The sequence below is a fragment of the Miniopterus natalensis genome, chromosome 4, assembly GCF_054644295.1.
Source record: "Miniopterus natalensis isolate mMinNat1 chromosome 4, mMinNat1.hap1, whole genome shotgun sequence".
Taxonomy (NCBI): Eukaryota; Metazoa; Chordata; class Mammalia; order Chiroptera; family Miniopteridae; genus Miniopterus; species Miniopterus natalensis.
This window is the reverse complement of record NC_142084.1, coordinates 45,534,948-45,553,955: the sequence shown is the minus strand read 5'-3', so window position 1 is coordinate 45,553,955 and position 19,008 is coordinate 45,534,948. Positions and strand designations below refer to the sequence as shown.

Below are 19,008 nucleotides of genomic sequence, written 5' to 3'. Positions count from 1 at the left end.
CACCTGACTTTACCAGGGGGAAACAAACAGCCGAGCAGAACCAGGAACAGGAGAGGGGGAAAAAGATGAGACTCGCTTAAAGAAATCCTGGGGCTGAAGAGGTGGCCGCAGCGGCAGTGGCATCCAGAGCGTCCCCCTCTGCGCGAGCTGCAGGCGGAGGACCTTTTCACCAGTTGCAGATGTAACCTCGGGAACTCCTGGGTCTGTGGGCTTGTTTGCCAAACAAAGTCTTTTCTTCTTTGGCTCAGACACTAAAGAGGCTCCTGGATTTTTCTGTCATCCTGCCACAAGCCACTCGGGAGCCTGCCCAAGGAGCTGGCGGAGCAATGAGCCCTTCAGCGCGGAGGATGGGCGAAGGGCGACAGCTGCGAGGGGCTCCGGCGGGGAGGCGAGGGTCACCCCGCAGGCGGCCGGGAGGCGGCGGTGGCGCCAGGGCGCAGCGCTTCCTGCTCGGGCTCTTCATGCACGCGTGGATGTGGGCGGCCTCGGGCTCCTCTGCCCAGGTGTTCAACCTCAGCCTTTCCGTGGACGAGGGACTTCCTCCGGACACTCTAGTCGGTGACATTCGCGCCGGGCTGCCTGCGGCGCAGCAACAGGAGGGGGCCGGCTTCTTTCTGTCCGAGGATTCAGATGACTCCCCGCTGCTGGACGACTTCCACGTGCATCCGGACACGGGCATCATCCGCACGGCGAGACGTCTGGACCGCGAGCAGCGGGACTACTACAGCTTCGTGGCCGCCACCCTGCTGGGCGCAGTGGTGCAGGTGGAGATCCGCGTCAACGACGTCAACGACCACTCGCCTCGCTTTCCCCGAGACTCCCTGCAGCTTGACGTCTCGGAGCTCAGCCCTCCCGGCACGGCTTTTCGCTTGCCCGGCGCCCACGACCCCGACGCGGGGCTGTTCAGCACACAGGGCTACACCCTGGTGCAACCGTCCGACCTTTCCGAGGACCCCGCGGGACCCTTCTTCCAGTTGCGCTATGGGACCCCCGGGTCACCGCCTTCGCCGCCGTCCTCGTCGCCCCTGGAACCCCTGGACCTGGTGCTGCTGCGGCGCTTGGACCGAGAGGCGGCGGCCGCCCACGAGCTGCAGATCGAGGCGTGGGACGGCGGCCGCCCTCGGCGCGTGGGCTCTCTGCGCGTGGAGCTACGCGTGCTCGATGAGAACGACAACCCCCCGGTCTTTGAGCAGGACGAGTACCGCGCCGCCGTGCGCGAGGACGCCCCGCCGGGGGCCGAGGTCTGCCGCGTGCGCGCCACCGACCGTGACCTGGGGGCCAACGGGCAGGTGCGCTACGGCCTCCGCGCTCGGCAGGCGCCCGGGGCGGGCGGCGGGGGGGCCGGGGAGGACGCGCCCCACTTCTCCGTGGAGGAGCTGAGCGGCGTGGTGCGGGTGCAAAGGCCGCTGGATCGCGAGGCTCAGGCCTGGCACCAGCTGGTCGTCGAGGCCCGCGACGGAGGTGCGGAGCCCGAGGTCGCCACCGTGAGGGTGTCCGTAGCCGTGCTGGACGTGAACGACAACCGGCCGGCCATTCACCTGCTGTTCCTCACCGAGGGGGGCGCAGCGCGAGTCTCAGAAGGGGCCCGGCCTGGCGACTACGTGGCTCGGGTGTCGGTGTCCGACGCGGACGGCGACCCGGGCAAGGAGGCGGCGGCAGCTGGGGAGCCCGATATCAGCTTTGGGGACAGGACCATCTCTCTGACCTTGGAGGGCGCAGAGGGGGCCTTCGCGCTGAGGCCCGGCGGCTCCCCAGGGGTATTTTTCCTTTGCGTGGACGGGCCCTTGGACAGGGAGAGCAGAGACCTGTATGATTTACGACTGGTGGCCACGGACGCTGGGTCTCCGCCGCTGAGCACAGAGGAGACGCTGCTGCTGCGGGTCGCCGACCTCAACGACCAGCCGCCTCTCTTCAGCCAGGAGCGTTACCAGGCCTCGGTCTCGGAGGCCGCGGCCCCTGGCACCGCAGTCCTGTGGGTCAGCGCCTCCGACGCGGACGAGGCTGGCACCAGCCACGCCCAGGTGCGCTACCAGCTGGCCCACCTCCCTGCCCGCTGCGGCCAGGAGGCCCTGCGGCCCGCAGCGGAGTGCGCACCGTCCTTCGCTATCGATTCCCAAAGCGGCCTGATCAGTACCATCCGGAGTCTGGACCGAGAAGTCCAGGAGGCTGTAGAGCTGAGAGTGGTGGCCCAAGACCTGGGAGAGCCCCCGCTATCTGCCACCTGCCTGGTGGGCATCACCGTGGACGACGTGAATGACAACGAGCCCGTCTTCTGGAGGCAGGTGTACAACGCCACCCTTGTGGAGCACGCGCCCGTTGGACACTGCTTTCTGCAGGTGAGTGCGTGGGGCCTGTGGATCAGAGGAAGGCCCAGGAAGGGATGGAGCGGTTGTGAGTCTGTCCAGGGAAGGAGACGCGTGATGTGATTATACCCCAACTTGATGGCAGGGAACATGGACTCTAGTTCCTCCTTCACAGTGAGATGAGTGGGCTCCCCCTGGGCCCTCTGGCCACCTAACCTTTCTGCCAGGGCCTTGGACTTGATAGTTGGATCTTGCTTTTGCTTATGGAATCCTGGCTTCCTTCATGGGAGGTATGTGCACCCAGTTGGGAGGAACCACTCATTCTCAAACAGTAGGTGCGTGGCAATGTCTCATATTTTTAGCATCATTATATGGCATCCTAGGGAAATAAGGTGGCCCTCACAAATTAGTTTTTCAAACAAACAAGTATAGGCCTTTAAACACTGAAACTATTTTGAGTAACCATTTTCAGAGACTTCCTACACGTTGTCTTACCTTCCTTAGAAGCCTACAAAGGCTACTTGGGAACATCAACTCATTTTCATCTGTTGTGGGCTAAGCTCCTCCAATGATGTCCTTTAGGACCATGAAGAGCAGTGGGGCTCAGTCATTCTTTAAAGGATGGGGCTCTACCCTGCTTCTTGGGTGTGCTGCCTTTTAGAGTTCTGATCCCTTCTTCCCTCTCAGGATGTGATGTGCACCCTTCTAGCATCACTGCTTATCGATTCCGCTTTCTTATTTCTTGTCCCATGTGAAATAATGAAGCAGATTTCCAAGGTTGATTTATTTGCTCCAAGAAAATAAGTAAATAAATACAGCCTGAGACACTAACTAGTGAGTGAAGCTCTGAAGCTTTAGTTTACTCTTAGGCTGGGTTGTTTTAAGACCTCAAAAGCTTCTTTCCTGGTTGGGGGAGGGGACTTTAGTTTTTATACATTATGTCTCCGATCATCACTTTTAGATAAGTGAGATGCTACTATATTGTAAATCTGAGCTTCATGACTGCTTCTATTTTTTTTTTTAATCCTTTGCATCTGTGGGTGATGATAATCTCCATCACTTTCTCTGACACAATTGGCAGCTCTTTGCGTTGCTAGGTTATTAAAAGAAGGCTTGAAAATCAATGAATGCTTGCTGCTGAAATGGACAAATCTGCAAACGTCAGTGAGTGACATAATGGAAGATTATTCATTACTCAAGCAGATCTAATCTGATGCAGGTTGGCTGGTCCTCCTTCCAGCCAAGGTAGAGCCAGGCCTGGAAGTGACTTAGATCAGGTCCACCATTGGTCAGCGCTCAGCCTCAGGTGTACTGAAAGGAAGGTGAGGAATGGAGAGGAGCACGTGGATGCTAGGCTATACTGATAGTTTCCGCCATGGATTTCTAAAAGTAAAGTCATAATAGGTGAGAGATTGGACTGGATTTCTTCCATCTGGAAGATCTTAAGGATCTTAATATAAAACAGTACAACTTGGCTCCATTTGAAGGAAAATAAGCAGGGTGGTTTAATTGTGATTCCTTTGACGAGAACCTGTCTTTAGAGCTGTTCCTAAAATTTTGAGTTGATTCTGCCATGAGGTGTAAGTTTATCCCATTGTTATGACTCGGTATGTGGCAGATCCATTATGTGAGCTGAACTTGGCTCAAGTGTAGGACTGCATCTCTAACTGCAAGAAACCTTTCCAGGTTGCCAAGTGTTGCTGTAGATAGTATTAAATTGTGCTGATTAGAATTTCTGGACATGCCAGTGATCTAACACCTCAAGATTACAGAAACCTTCTATTCAGTGGGCTCTCCAGTGGCCCCTCCATAGCAGTGGTGTGAACTTTCTGTGTCCCATAAGCCCTCTAGCTGACTCTGTCCCCTAAGTTCTAGTTGAGCCTCAATGCAGGGTCTTCCACATGCTTTCTTTTAAAAAAAATTAATTACATTAGTTTAATTATATTAATTATATTAGTTTCAGGTGTACAATATAGTAATTTGACATTTTGATACCTTACAATGCGATCACCCTACTAATTTTAGTAATCCATCTGTCACCATGCATACTTATCACAGTATTATTGACTATATTCCCTGTTCACTGTTTTCACACATCTCTTAACCCCTTCCCCTCTGGCAGCCATCCCTTTGGTGTCTGTTTCTATGAATCTGTTTTTTTGTTTTGTTCTATTTGTTCATTTATTTTGTTCTTTAGATTCCACATATAAATGAAACCATAAGGTAGTTGTCTTTCTCTGTTTGACTTATTTCACTTAGCATAATACTCTCTAGGTCCATCCATGTTGTCACAAATGGCAGTATTTTATTCTTTTTTATTGCTGCCTGATATTCTTTTATTTACATATGCCACAGCTTATTTATCCATTCATCTATTGATGGACAGTCACCTAGGTTGCTTCCATATCTTGGCAATTGTAAATAATGCTGCAATGAACATAGGCTTTCTATCTTTTATTCTCTCAATTTTTTTATACCACATTGTAAGAACAAACCTCCCCAGCTAGGCTTTGGATCTCATGGCTTCCAGGGCTTTGTTTAGTTACATTATATCAATTCTTATAACTGTACCTTCTTTCTGCTGCTCTTTGCCAGTTTTCTCCCTGTAGACCTTATATCTGCTAAATTCTCCTTTGTCAGAATAAAAAAAAAAAAAAGAGAAGCCACAGGGAAAGAAATTTGTTTTCTAGATTCCCTGTAAGTAAATACTGTGTCACCTAATAAAACACGCCCTTGAACCTTCTTGGTGTCTTGGTAGTTTCTCCGTATCACTTATCTGCTGTTATTATTGCTTGTACCACAGTGCTGCCCATCCTCCTGACTCCTAGAGCTGGCTGAATCTTTTTATATTATAACACCCAGATATTTCTAACTTTCCAAAGACTTTAAATGTGGGGCAGACGAAAAGGATTTAATACTGAGTATGAGAACCAGTAACAGGCTGAGATAGGCGACCTCTTGCCCCAAGGGTTTTCACAACCCATGGGCACTGACTTGGATTTCTTAATTCCTTGCTCCCCACATCCCCCGTGTGGAGAGCCCCTCCTTAACAACCCACCCCATCAGCAACTCCTCTCAGTATCTCTTGATGCTTTCATGGTCAAGGAAGAAGGGGATTTCTACTCTGTTTCTATGAATCTGTTTTTGCCCATTGGGCTCAAGACCCGAGACCTTCGTTCTTCACCCACACTAAATCCCATGATGTGAACTGCACTAACAGCCTTTTATCTTGTAACCAGATCTTAAGGCAATGTAACTCCATCACTCATACCTGAATCACCCACATGCCAGAACAAGATTATTCTTTCATATCCCTCCAATATCAGCACTGTATTCATGCACTAATTCATTTATTTAATCAAACAACAGCATTCATTGAATAAACAACATGCAATGGACAGATATTTGAGTACCTATTGCCAGGAGCTGGTCTTGGTGCTGGAGATGCAGCAGTGAGCCCAATGGGCAAGGTCCCTGTGCTAACAGTCTCCTTCCTTGCACTGTCAGTCCTTGGGAATGAATGACATGTGCTCTGGCTGCCATTTGCCCATCTCTTCTCAGACCCTTCTTCTGACCTTCCCCCATCACTATACTAAATTCTGCCTCTCAAAAGGCAGCTGTGTTCTTTTATTTCAAACCCAATGGACTTTTCTTACTCATGACCTTCTGCATCGTCTCTGAAGCATGTGGGACTGGGGCCCACTTCTTCTTTCTGGAGAGCACTTTCTTCACTGCCCACGTCACACTGAACTCTCTTTCTGGCTCTGTCCTGCCAACTCCCCCTTTCCCTCTTTTGCCACCTCACTCAGTGTGGTAAGGGCATCTCCAAGGTTTTGACTTCCTCTCACTTTTCTCCTTTCTGTACTTTCTTCTTATATATTCCCACAACTTCAACTCTTCAACTTTTTTATTTCTTACATCTCCTGGGCCAACCTCCCTTATAAACTCCATATGAAACATTTCTCTACTTGGTATGTATCTCTTCTTTGACATGTTCTTGGCACCTTAAATCTAACATTTTCCAAATTGAACCCACTTCCCTTATAGTATTTTTCTTTCTTTTATTTTCAACCTTCATTAATCAGCTCCTTTTGGAAACTTTCCTATCTTTGTGAATGTGTCCTTTCTGTAGACGTGTTTATGCATTCGGTGGGTGTCTGTGTGGAGTATTTCCTATTTCTTGGTGGGGTTGTGTTTGCATTGTTGAGAATTACAAGGGTCAAGAGCAAGGTCATGCATGTCTCATGTCAGTCAGTTGGATGAAAAACAGGTCTTGAGATTCTAAACTGGAGCTGTGGGAGAGAGCTCGTGGTTGCTCTCGTTTGTTCCCTCTCGTGCTCCGACTTTGAGGAGCCTCCTAGGAGAGGTGTCTGGGCGGCGGACCTTAAAAATAGTATCCACCATCTGGGAAGACATGAGAAATTGGAAGGTTTGATTCCCACTGTGCTTCATAGGCTGAAAAGAACTAAACTGTATCTTGTTCCTGATTCATTATATCTTTGGGGGTTATTTCCTTTTTTATTAATTCCCAAGCCTTTAGTAAAGGTTTTCTAAGTGCACTAGCTTTGTCTCAACTGTGCCGTGGAGGTGAAAATGGAGAACCCCAATGGTAATGGTATGATTTAAGGAAGAGTTATTAATTAGCTTTTGACAAAGTGTCCAGAGCTAGCAGCTGCTCTCTTGAAGTCTGAATGGTGAGGATGGCAAAGGATGCTGCGGTTAGGTGGTTCTTAGGAACAGTGGGAAGCCTTTCTTTCAAGAGGATCTCCTGGGGCCAACTTGGGAAGTAAGAGACTTTATTAAGGAAGATGTTTCCTAAAATCTTAGTGTCATCTTTGATTCCTCCTCAGACTTGACCACAGTAGCATCCAAGTCCTACAGTATTTCTAACATCTGTCACTTCATTTACACCCATGGTCATCGCCCTGGTTTTGTCCACCGTCACTATTGCCTGTTGTTCCAACTGGAGAGATTGTAGGCATATCTCAGTCTCCTCTCACTAAATGTTTTCTTGACCTGTCTAGTTCTTTCCTTAATTTTCTTGATGGTGCTAGAGTTATTTACTTGTATTAGTAAAACAGGATTTTTAGTACCCTGTGGGGTTGCAATTTAATGATATTTGAATCCCTTATAATTTCTAGTGTCTTCAGTCTCAGCTTAAAACACCTCACAGATGTTCCTAGAAAGAATGTTTAACCAGCTAACTGGCATCCCATGGCCCAGCCACGTTGACACATAAAATTTACAACACATTGTTGTAAGGATTTGAGGTGATCTGTGCTATGTGATAGAAAGTAGCTTGTGTAGTAAGACATAGGGGGCCTCAGAGATGAGAAAGATTCTTTTTACAATGGATCAGGATGGAGGTTTCACTAGATATGGACTTTCTAGAGAGTCCTGCATTGTGATATCTGTGTGTGTGTGTGTGTGTGTGTGTGTGTATCACATGGATGCCTTCCACTGCACATCTTTTTCCCCCCCATAAAAACGTGTAAATTTATAGACATGATCACCTCTAAAAGAGAATCACTCAGATGGATTTCTGAAAGTTATAGTCAGTAACACTTCCTTTCTCTGAGGATTGAAATCTGACAATAAATTAATTTTATTAACACCTACACAACAAACTTCTACTAATGAGCCCCTCACCTTCTAAATTATAAATTAAAAGTGAGCAACTGTAGAAGTAATTTATACTTTCATAGACCACTAGGGAAATTAGGCTACATCATTTTCACAAATACCAGGTTAATTGCTTAAAACCTAATTAAAATCTTCATTTAAAAGAAATATATCCTTGATGGTGCAGGTAGATCAGGTGAATATCTTAACAAATCCAAATTTTAATTAAAAATCTATTTAGGATTACATAGTCTAAGTGGGGATAGAATGAACTGAAATAATCATGATGTTTCTGCTTCCTCTTGTGAAGTAATGGGAGGAGTTCTGAAGATTCGGGGAGACAGCCCTTGGTGGACTTGCAGTGTTTGACTAAAGAGTTTGGTCTTATGGGATAGATGTGGGGTGGAGGGGATCACTGGGGAGGGAAGGAGACATCTGTAATACTTTAAACAATAAAGATTAAAAAAAAAGTTTGACCTTAATATGAAGATGATGCATTATAGAACTGTACACTTGAAACTTAAATAATCTTATTAACCAATGTCACCCAGTAAATTTAATAAAATAGTAAAACAAGAGTTTGGCCTTTGTTATGGAAGCAACTAAGAGAGATGGGAGGTTTTTGAGTAGAGATTGACCTGTGTAAAGTACGGTGTTAGGAGGATTTGTTTTGAATTAATAGAAGGAGGAAAGAAGGGAAACCCTGCGGGAGAGTCCCGATAATACTCTCGTAATAACCCATATTTAGCGGTGAGAGCCTGATCTAGGGGAATGGTGCTGCGGTGTAATAGACAGGATGGCCTCGCTCTAGCTCCTTCTCAGTCCCTCCGGGACTCCAGGATGCATGACATTAACCCTGGCTCTTCCACACCTGCACACTCGCTACAGACGGTGGATTAGCCTAGCCCTGCGTGCCCTCCTGCGCAGCACTTGGACTGTGGAGCACTGCTGCAGTAATTCCAAGGGACCTAGGTTCTATTTCAAGGGGAAGGTGCCAGCTGGCCCCCAGCACTGCTGGGCAACTTTGTTGTGTTCACCTTAGCATCTCTCTTGTAACTTCACTCTATTTAAGCATCACATCTTGGTCCCTTTCCTCTTTATAAGCAATCATGCCGTCTATTCAATAGAGAATAGGTGAGAACTTGCTTGTTTTTTGCTTCCCATCGTCAGACTTTTCGGTATCTGTGCCATCCGATCCCTGAGGGCTAGGTGAGTGTCCCCTGACCAAAGCAGAGTCACCCACTGGTACTGTACGTGGTGCGTCTGCCATCTTCTCTGACATCGCTTCTCAGTCATGCGCGTTCTCCTCTCTGTTTCACCCCTGCGTCTGTACCGCCTCCCCGTTGTTGACAGCTGTTACAGGTCGAGCCTGTGGGCATCTCACGCGTTTGCTCCGCTTCCTCCTCAGTGCCCTGTAATGACTGAGTTTGCTACCTGTTGGCCCATCGCTACCCAGACCTGGCCATATAGTAAGAGCCCCTTCTGGAAATACGCTGTTGTCTTGTTCAGTGTCTGGTATCTCTTGCTGACGGATTCAGGACCTCTTGAGCTAAAGTGGTCTTCAGCATCTGTGTGTCAGGAAGCTGTGAAGAAAATGTAGCTGCTAAAGTACAAAAAAATGCCATGTGAGATTTATTATTACCCATTTCTTAATATTATAGCAGATACTTGATGGAAGCCATTAACTGATGTCTATCGCATGAGAAAAAGGGTTGAATCAGGTAAGATACGGTATTCTTTTGAACAGACAGAAACACCTTGCTGCTTTTACCTTTTCGTTTAAATAATCTTACTGCTTTTACCTTTTTACTCTGTGGCTTTTGGCCATACTAACCCTGCCCTGTGTATGCAACAGGACACCGTGTCTTTCTTTCTTAGCAATTCTGTTTTGAATTTTCTTTTATAAAAGCCCATGCTGTTCACTTCATTTCAGGCTTTACCATTTTCCCATAAAAATGCAGATCTCAGATTGCCCACTGATGAAGTGTGTGGAAGCTCTTTAGTGGAGAGAATAGAAGAGGCTTACTGGTGCTCATTATTTCCAGCTGTCCTTGTTTTGAACAAAGGAAGAGTGATCTAGTGGTTAAAAGCTTGTACTATGGAGCCAGACAGAACTGGGTTTAAATTTCGGCTGTGTCACTTAGTCACTTGACCTTGAGCAAGTTCCCAGACCTTTGTAAACCTCAATTTTCTCATCCGAAAAATAGGGGTGATGATAATGGGATCTATACCTCATTAGGGCTATTGTGACATAAATGAGGGCATGCATATCCAGTGCGTAGAGCATTGCCTGGCACAAAGTAATCGCCCAGGAAAGTTTATTATTGTGTATAGCTTCAGTTGAGTTTAATTAAACTGAGAGCTAAGTGAGAATGAAAACAGAAATGTCAGTCTCTTGTTTTAAAAATCTCAATGACTGCCCGGCCAGGCATGGCTCAGCGATTGAGCATCGACCTAAGATCCAGGAGATTGGGGTTCGATTCCCAGTCAGGGCACGTGCCCGGGTTGCGGGCTCGATCAATGGCTCTCATCATTGATGTTTTTATCTCTCCCTCTCCCTTCCTCTCTCTGAAATCAATAAAGACATATTAAAAAAAAAAAAAGTCTCAACGACTAGTCATGTTAAATGGATAGAAATATCATCCAGAACCTCAAATGGCACTCTAGGAAAGCGCACTGTCATAAGTGCTGTGTGGAACCTCAGTCCCAAATTTAGTCTGCTTCTTACCACCGACAGCCACAGGATCTGTATGAACCTAGAGGATACCTTGACCCTCTTGGTTTAAAGTAAAGATTAGAGTAGCCCGTGCTCTGACATTTTCCCATGATTCTTCTGGGGCCATCCCTGCCAGTCCTTCCATAACCCTGGATGCTTCTCTGGCCTTCCAAGGTCAGGATATTTCCTAAGAAAGAATCACCACCAGGGTTTGTCTTACTGTACTTGACTCCTAACATGTAAGTTATCCAAAGTGAGGAAAAAAAGGTTGACTTCCTAGGATATGGCTGACTTGCATGTTTTTTTTATCGATTATCATGAAGACTTCTTTTCCTCATTCTGTAGTAGGAGTGGGGCAAAGAGAAGAAAGAGATGCTTTGAATTTTCTTTTAACTGGAATAAAGAGGAGCACTATCATTCATAGCACCCTTTAACACACATTTATTGATACACACCACTTTCGACATGGACTTGTAAAATGAAGTCACTGAGTGGTTTTGAAAATTTTAATTCATTGCAGGAAGTTTACTAACAGATAAAAAAGGAAATCAATTAAACTTTATTTGGATACCTCCTTTAACAAACCAAATAATTCCTTAGAAGTTCTTTTGCATATGAAAAAAAGAACGGTATAGTGAACATCTTATTTCAGGGTTAATGGTAAACATTTTTTTACTTTATTAATATTAAATTTATTGAGGTGACAATGGTTAATAAGAACATATAGGTTTCAGGTGTGGGTTTCTATGTTACAAGATCTGTATATTGCTCTGTGTGCCCACCATCCAAAGTCATATCTTCTTCCATCACCATATATTAAGACCCCCTTCACCCAATGTTAAACTTCTTAAGTTGTATATTTGTATGTTGTGTGTGCACTTGACACATTGAGATTCCCTCATGTAATCAAGTGAATTACTTGTTTATACTCACTTTATAGAAATTAGAACCTATGTTTTCTATTTTAAATGATGGTTGTAATTTTTAATTGCTGAATTGTTTTTGATGATCTTGTTGGCTTACTTTATACTAAATCCTCAGGCAACAAAACAGCATCTACTTGATACTTTGGGGGGAATGTAATGTAGCAAAAATCAAGAAAGACTTGCAGTATAGCTGTGTTCACAAGGATAGCAAAGAGAGAACAAAACAGAACTGGAAGCATTTTTTCGTCAGTTTGATGACTGACCATTAATCTGAAACTTCGTTCAATACTGGAGAGGATCCTTTACCTCTTTTGTTCAGATTATGCAGGAAGTTCTTTTGTTCTTCATTTAAATGAATTGTGTAGAAATAGCCATTGTTATGGATATGTTTTTAGAGAGATTAAATATTTTTGGCCCTACCATAAATAGACTTAAATACTATTTGATTTTTAACAGTTGTCTAATTAGAAACTTCTCATGTTGTGTACTCCTTGATTCCTACATTTGGAAACACAGAGGAAGTTATTGTTTACGGAGAGATTGACTTGTCTAGTTCTTAAGAATGTCTATTATAAAAGGACCAAGTCATGAGGTAAAAAACAATCTAAGCTTATGCACTGTTTACTTTCCTTTGAAGTATAGATTATTTAAAGTACCAAACTGTTAAAAATAATACAAAGGCTGTTCTGTTACATTATGCATAAACAAGAACATAATATTTCAGTGCTGGCAGATGCTTTATCCTGGACTCATCTTACAAGAATTTTTATATGGTTTTCCCTTGTGTAGAATCTAATTGTCATGCTTATGTCTATTCCACTTCCATTGCCTCTATCAGCATCCAGCATAAAGAAGAGAGGTGACAGGAAGGGTGATTTATACATTGATGTTTGACATTTATAAATTAATTAATGTATTCTAGGTAATTTCCTTACTTGAATTACAAATATGGATTCTTAAATATTGCAGCATACTTCTAATACTACAGAATGAATTTAATAAGTTCATTTTGAGTTTTGAATCTTAACATATTTTAAAAGAAAGATACTTTTTTCTGGAACATGGTAATATTCAGTTTTGCCATATACCCAGCACAGTACAACTGTGCTCTTATCTAAATTTATATCTTAAGGTGACTTGGCTGTTAGTTCTCTAAACGCATTTTGACGTATCAAATATAGTTACCACTTTTATCTGTAATATGAAGATAACTTATTTATTATTTATTTGTTTCATTCCTCAACTGAGGATATTTTTCCATTGCTTTTCAGAGAGAGTGGGGAGGGTGGTGGAGAGAGAGAGAGAAACATTGATGTGAGAGAGAAACATCGATTGGTTGCCTCCTGCACGCACCCCACATGGGGCCAAGCCTGCACCTGAGATATGTGCCCTTGGTCCGAATTGAACCTGGGACCCTTCAGTCTAGGGGCTGATGCTCTAACCACTGAGCAAAAAAGGCTAGGGCTGAAGGTAATTTTTTAAATGAGAAAATTAAGCTTATTCCATGTATTAAGAGGGATCTTTCTAGAGGCTGCTTTTTCTTTATTTATAAATACTTTTTTGCCTCATTTTTTTTTTCTTGTCTCTGTTCCTGAGATTACAGATACACATGCTAGACTTTTTGATCTGAGGTCTGGAGACTCCGTGCCTAGTCCATGCTGCCTGCCCTTCTATTCTCGTTCCAGGGAACTTTCCCAACTCCCTACACATTGCATGAAGGTACCATGCTCCTTCTTACCTCAGCCCCTTGCTCTGTGTTATGGATCAAATGTTTGTATCTACCCAAATTCATCTGTTGAAAGCTCTAACCCCCTATGTGATGGTCCTTGGAGGAGGGGCCTTTGGGAAGTAACCTGGTTTAGATGGGGTCATGAAGGTGGGGCTCCTGTGATGGGGTGAGTGTCCTTGTAAGATGAAGAGACCAGAACTTGCTCTCTCTACCTTGTGAGGAAACAGTGAAAAATTAGCCATTTGCAAGCCAGAAAGAGGGCTCTCAGTAGAGCCCTGTAGGGTGCTGGCACCCTTGTCTTGGACCTCCAGCCTCCAAAACTGTAAGAAATGAATTTCTGGAGTTTTTGTTTGTTCGTTTGTTTGTTTTTTAGGCAGCCAGTCCATGGTACTTTATTATGGCAGTTTTATTATGACTAAGACACTGGTTTTATGCTTTGCTTGGAATGTGCTATTCTTATAATTTCTACCATGGATCCCCCTTCCTGCAGTTTCTCTTATTTTTTGAAGTTATCATGTCTTTAGGAAGCCTCCTTTGACTATCTAAGCCCCTCACTTTACCACTGTTAATTAAGTCTTATCTTATAAACACCCATAGATTATCCACATTATGCAATAAACCTCTTTTGTAGCACACCTCACACAGCTAACCTGTGTACTATCTTTCCCTGCCCATGCTAAGCTTCACCAGATGATGGCAGAGGCCTTACCTGTTTTGCTTACTGCTAAGTGCTTACTAAAACACCTAGCGCATAATAACAGTGAGGTTGTTCAGTGGTAAGATGGAATGGTACCCATATGCGTGGTACCCATATAAATGAGTGTTGACTGCTTTAGGAATTGGCCATAACCTGCAGCATTCCTCTGGCTTTCCGAAAAGCAGTACTGTTGTTGAAACATCTACCATAAACATTATAAGACAGTTAATATCCTTTTAATGTTGTAATTTAGCACCAGACAATTCTCATTTCATGTAAAAAACATGATTTTTGTTAGTGTCCTTTTTTGCTGTTAGAATATGAACCTGTGAATTTTGCATATTAGCACAAAATATCACTAGTCTTTTTGTTTCTTAAGTGTTTCAAGTTAACCATCTGCTGTTCAGTCCTTTACCCTGCCTTTAAAAGGCATATGTTTCTCTCATTGTTATCCAGAAAAGGTGGGTAGCTGATCTGAGAATATAGCAATATTTAAACTTTTTAATTTATTCTGTCTGTTCTCTAACTTGAAAAATAAACAACTCAGTTCAAAACTAAAAAAGAAAAGAACAATTATAGTAGATATATTTCTTCCCCCTTTTTTTTTTTTTTTTGTGTGTGGAGGAATGCCATTATTGTAAAGCACTTTTCCAATCCTTTTAAGCAGAATATGAGCTGGCTCATTAATAGTTATGCGCTCAGCGGGAGACATAAGTGGAAAGAGCACAGAGAGGCTGGAGTCTGGCTCTGCGTGGTATAAGCTGTGCTCTCTGAACCTCATTTTATTCACCCAGAAAATGGGATGATAATATGTATTTTGAAGGGTTATTTTGAGAATCATAGATAATATATTTCAAACACTAGCGCATAGTGAGCACTTAAAAACGCATAACTATTTCTTGCAAGTGGAGAATTGGAAACTCAGCCAGACATTAGTCTTAGGACTGGACCTCACTGGACTGGCTGAGATTTCTGCGTGCAGCAGTGCAGGATATAATCACTACAAGGCGAGTCCTTTGTCTGCAGGATTAATTTTCCTTATTTCATTTACTTACTATGATTTACTCATCTTGTCCTAACAAACAATGAGGTAGGGTAGACCATAAATGATACATCCTAATCCTGAGAAAAACTAATTTAAGATATGGCTGCCTTAAATGCAGAAAAGTGTCACTGATTTATTTCTTTAAGGTTTCAGCTTATCAACTCTATGAATCTACTCTTAACTTTATATTGCTCTCCAAGGGTTAATTTATAGCTCTGATGGGCAGAACTTTATATAGCACCAAGCATTGATATGTAACAGTTATTTTCAACCTTTTTCATCTCATGGGACACATAAACTAATTACTAAAATTCTGCAGCACATCAAAAAAGATATTTTTTTGCCACTCTCACAAAAAATTAAGTATAATTTTGATGTATCCATATAGGACGGCTATTGTGTTGGCTGTTATCATTTTTTAATTTGATGATCTAAGGGAAAAGAGGTCAGTGTCCCTTATTAAATAGTCAGGCATTGCATGTTCCAAAAATTCTTGTGGCACATTGGTTGAAAATCACTGATATATAAGATCTAGACCTGTGAAATATCAAGACTTATGCTTTAAATTGCAGTTTTTCTCCATTTTGATTTTTATATGTTAAATTTAAAATAAATATATAAGTTTACAGAAGGAGTTAAGTACATTCATTCCTTTGATACTTATAAGGAATACAAAAACGATTTTATTCCCTTGCTGCAAAATAACTATCCTGGAAATTATGATCTTAAAAAGAATGTAATAATGATCTCAAAAAGTATTAACATATTAATTTTATTACAATTGGAATATCAGAAATAATGTAAACTGTAACTTATTGCTTTTAGCTTCATTCTTCTAATTTATAACTTAGGGAGAGCCTGAAAAATATGACATTAATATAAAAATGAAGTTATTCCTTTATGACTGTTTTCCCTAAAGAAGAAAACGTGCTCATAGTAACAGCTTGTAATAAACATTTATTGAATACTTACTATGTGCCAGGCACTGTTCTAAGACGTTTGGATGAATTAACTTGTTTCATTCTCAAAACCCTGCATGGAAGTCATTACTCTTGTCTCTATTTTGTGGGTGAGAAAACTTAGGAGTAGAGAGGTTAAGTATTTTGTGCAAAGTTCCCCAGCTAGTAAGTGGCAGTGTTCTAGGTCAAGTTCCCTGGAAACAGATGCTGAGATGGAGACTTGCGGGAGGAGGTTTCCTGGTGAGCTCTTGGGAACAACAGCTGGAGGGAATGAGGGCAGTGGAATTGAGTGGAAGGAGGAGCCTCATGCAGATGCAGCGTTGACCTCAGCCTGTCCTCTGGGGAGCTCTGTGCTGGGGGAGCCCTTCAGGTCCATCTGGAGCTGAGACTTGGTGCTCCCATGAAGAAGGGGCAGAACCTTAACTTTTGGTGGAGCAGCTCCCTTTGGCTGCTTCCTCTCTCCCGGGAGAGAGGCCAGCAGGTGGAGGCATGCATGCATGCCTGGGGCCTCACGGGGACTCTGAGTGAGCAGCATCCAGGACAGCCCACCTGTGACTGTGACCTTATTTGGAAAGAGGGGCTTTGCAGATGTAATTAAGTTCAAGCTCTCGAGATGAGATCATCCTGGGTGGGAGGACCCTTAATACAATAATCGGTATCATAAGAGAAAAGAAAAGGAGATTTGAGACGGACGGGACGGCCATTTGAAGACTGAGGCAGAGATTGGAGTTGTGCTGCCACCAACCAAGAAGTGCCAGAAGCCACCAGGAGGTCTAGGCAAGGAAGGATGGCACCTTAGAGCCTCCAGAAGGAGCAGGGCCCTGCTGGTACCTTGATTTCTGATTTTGGCACAGTGACAGAACTGTGAGAGAAGAGACTTCTGTCGTTTGAAGCCCCCAGTTCAGCGTGAGGAAATGAATACAAGGCCCTTTGTGCTTCTCGGGCCCACTTGCTTCCCTGATAAGTTTATCCCACCTGGGAGCTGCTCCTCCAGGCCTCTGTTGGTTTCTTCTCCTGGGGAAACTTAAAGGAAAGATCAGTAGGAGGAACCATAGCCCTGCTCCTGAAGCTGGCTTGGGGACTGCATTCAATACCTTTGTCTTCCTCTGCCCATTCTTGAAACCTTTCCCCCCCGGCTAAAGCCTCTCCTGGTCAAGGTGTTATGACTCGGACCTTTGTCCCTGAGGGGTCTTGAACCTCTGATTACCATAACCTTTCTCAGCCTGTATCTGCTGCATTTGTCCATTTTCCTATCAAAATTGGGCAAGACAGTACCAAAAAATGTTTCAGTGTACCTCCTGGGTGTCAAGTGCATTCTCCCCTGACCTCATTGTGTAACATTGGCTCTGCCTCCTTGTCATGGTCATGTGGTCAGGCGCTCCTGTTGGGATGGTAACTTCTTTCCGTGCTGCTGGTCACTTGGCACAGGGAGACTGAAGTGACAGGACATCAGCCTAAGCTTAGTTTAATGGGATTCTTGCTGTGTCCCATGGGGAAGTGCACGGTCACCCTGGGAACGAGGATCTGTAGACACACAGAGCCCAGAGCTGTGGTGTTGGTGGTCAGTTTTTTTTGTTTTTTTTGTTTTAACTTGGAGGTAGACTGGTCAGTAGAACCAGCTGCATTGAAGAATTGCTTTGAAGTCACCATAGACTTGTAATTTCTGGAGCAGTAACTGAAGAGATAATAGGACCCAACTGGTCTGCTTCCCTTGTTTTATAGTCTCAGGGAGGTGCCATAGCTCATCCAGGCTGGCACAACAGAATACCATGTGCGCTGGGACTAGAACACACCTTTTCTAACCAGGTGTCATGCTGCTTCTCATTACTTCACATGGATTCATTTTACTTCATTATTAAAATAAGTGAGTTGATATTTGAAATATACATTCCGCTGAAAGATTTTCAAATTTGGTTTCTAACTGAAAAGTTATTAATGTAATGAAGCAGCCTAGTAGTGAGAGATTTAATTGTGTTGTGTGTGTGTGTGTGTGTGTGTTTCGAGCAGAGTTGGATCATCTTTGAAACATATGCATTTAATATCAGTGTTGAGATCCCAGGCAGTTGTGCAATGCCTTCATGCTTCCATCAATGTTAGCTGCTCATTAAAAAAGAAACATTATAAACTGCATTAAATTTTGGACATTTCAGTGAGAGTAAAATCTTTCTCTTGCATTAAGTCTCAATAAAAATTTCTTCTAAGTGCTGCATATGCCAAAATTTTAGGGGGAAAATGGGGACTTCTTAATATGGTGATAGAGAGAATAATGTTGCTTCAGAACATACCTAAGACCTTTGAATCCATGTGTATGCTCACCAGTGATTCCATTTTAAGTTTCATGTCATTAAACTAGTTAAGTTTGTGGTGGGTTGACATGCTGACAATAGTCTCATTTGTCTTGAAGCCCATGACAGAGCTTATTTCTTGGAAGCTTTTATTATTGCGAGCTTTAGAAAAAGTAACTGGGACCAAGATTACTTTCATACTGTCCTGTAATCACAAATGTTAGACTTGGAAGCGATCTCAGTACAGAGAGTTACAATCATTGTCGAGGGGATAAAACATCGAAGAGAAAGGGCCTTTTAAAACTGTGGATTATTTACATCTGTGTGACACTGCTGATCGGCAGCCAGAGAGCTGCTTTGTGGTTTCATGTCTCGGAGCTTTGCTGTCATATTAATTAATAACTCCATGCAATCCAAACCACCGTCTTTGCCCAAAGCTGTACTTTAAATAGCAAGTCATCTTTGCTGGAGACTCCCAAGAAATAAGACACACAAGAGCTGCAGAGGAATCCTTAGCGGTATCACTGTTAAAATCGCAACACTGTTCTGATCCCACTGTTCAGTCTGAAAGCTCCAGCAGTGTTCAGATCACCCACCGAAATGTGCATCGCCTTTAAAACCTGGACTGTGAGCATTTCTGTTCTCTGCTTCTGCCTGCATTTTTTTCTACACCTTTTTGTGAAGATTTGGCATAGATTTGCATTAATACGCACTACTCTTCCAGGA

The 19,008-nt window shown here is 43.8% G+C and overlaps 1 protein-coding gene across 1 annotated transcript in view; it reads left to right on the top strand.

The window, feature by feature from the left end:
• The first annotated feature begins 326 nt into the window (after positions 1-326).
• Positions 327-19,008, top strand: part of DCHS2 (dachsous cadherin-related 2) — a 174,600-nt gene continuing 155,918 nt past the window's right edge. The window contains exon 1 of the mRNA XM_087816138.1: positions 327-2,336. Within this exon, the coding sequence (XP_087672264.1) occupies positions 327-2,336 (2,010 nt within the window). The remainder of the gene's footprint in view (positions 2,337-19,008) is intronic.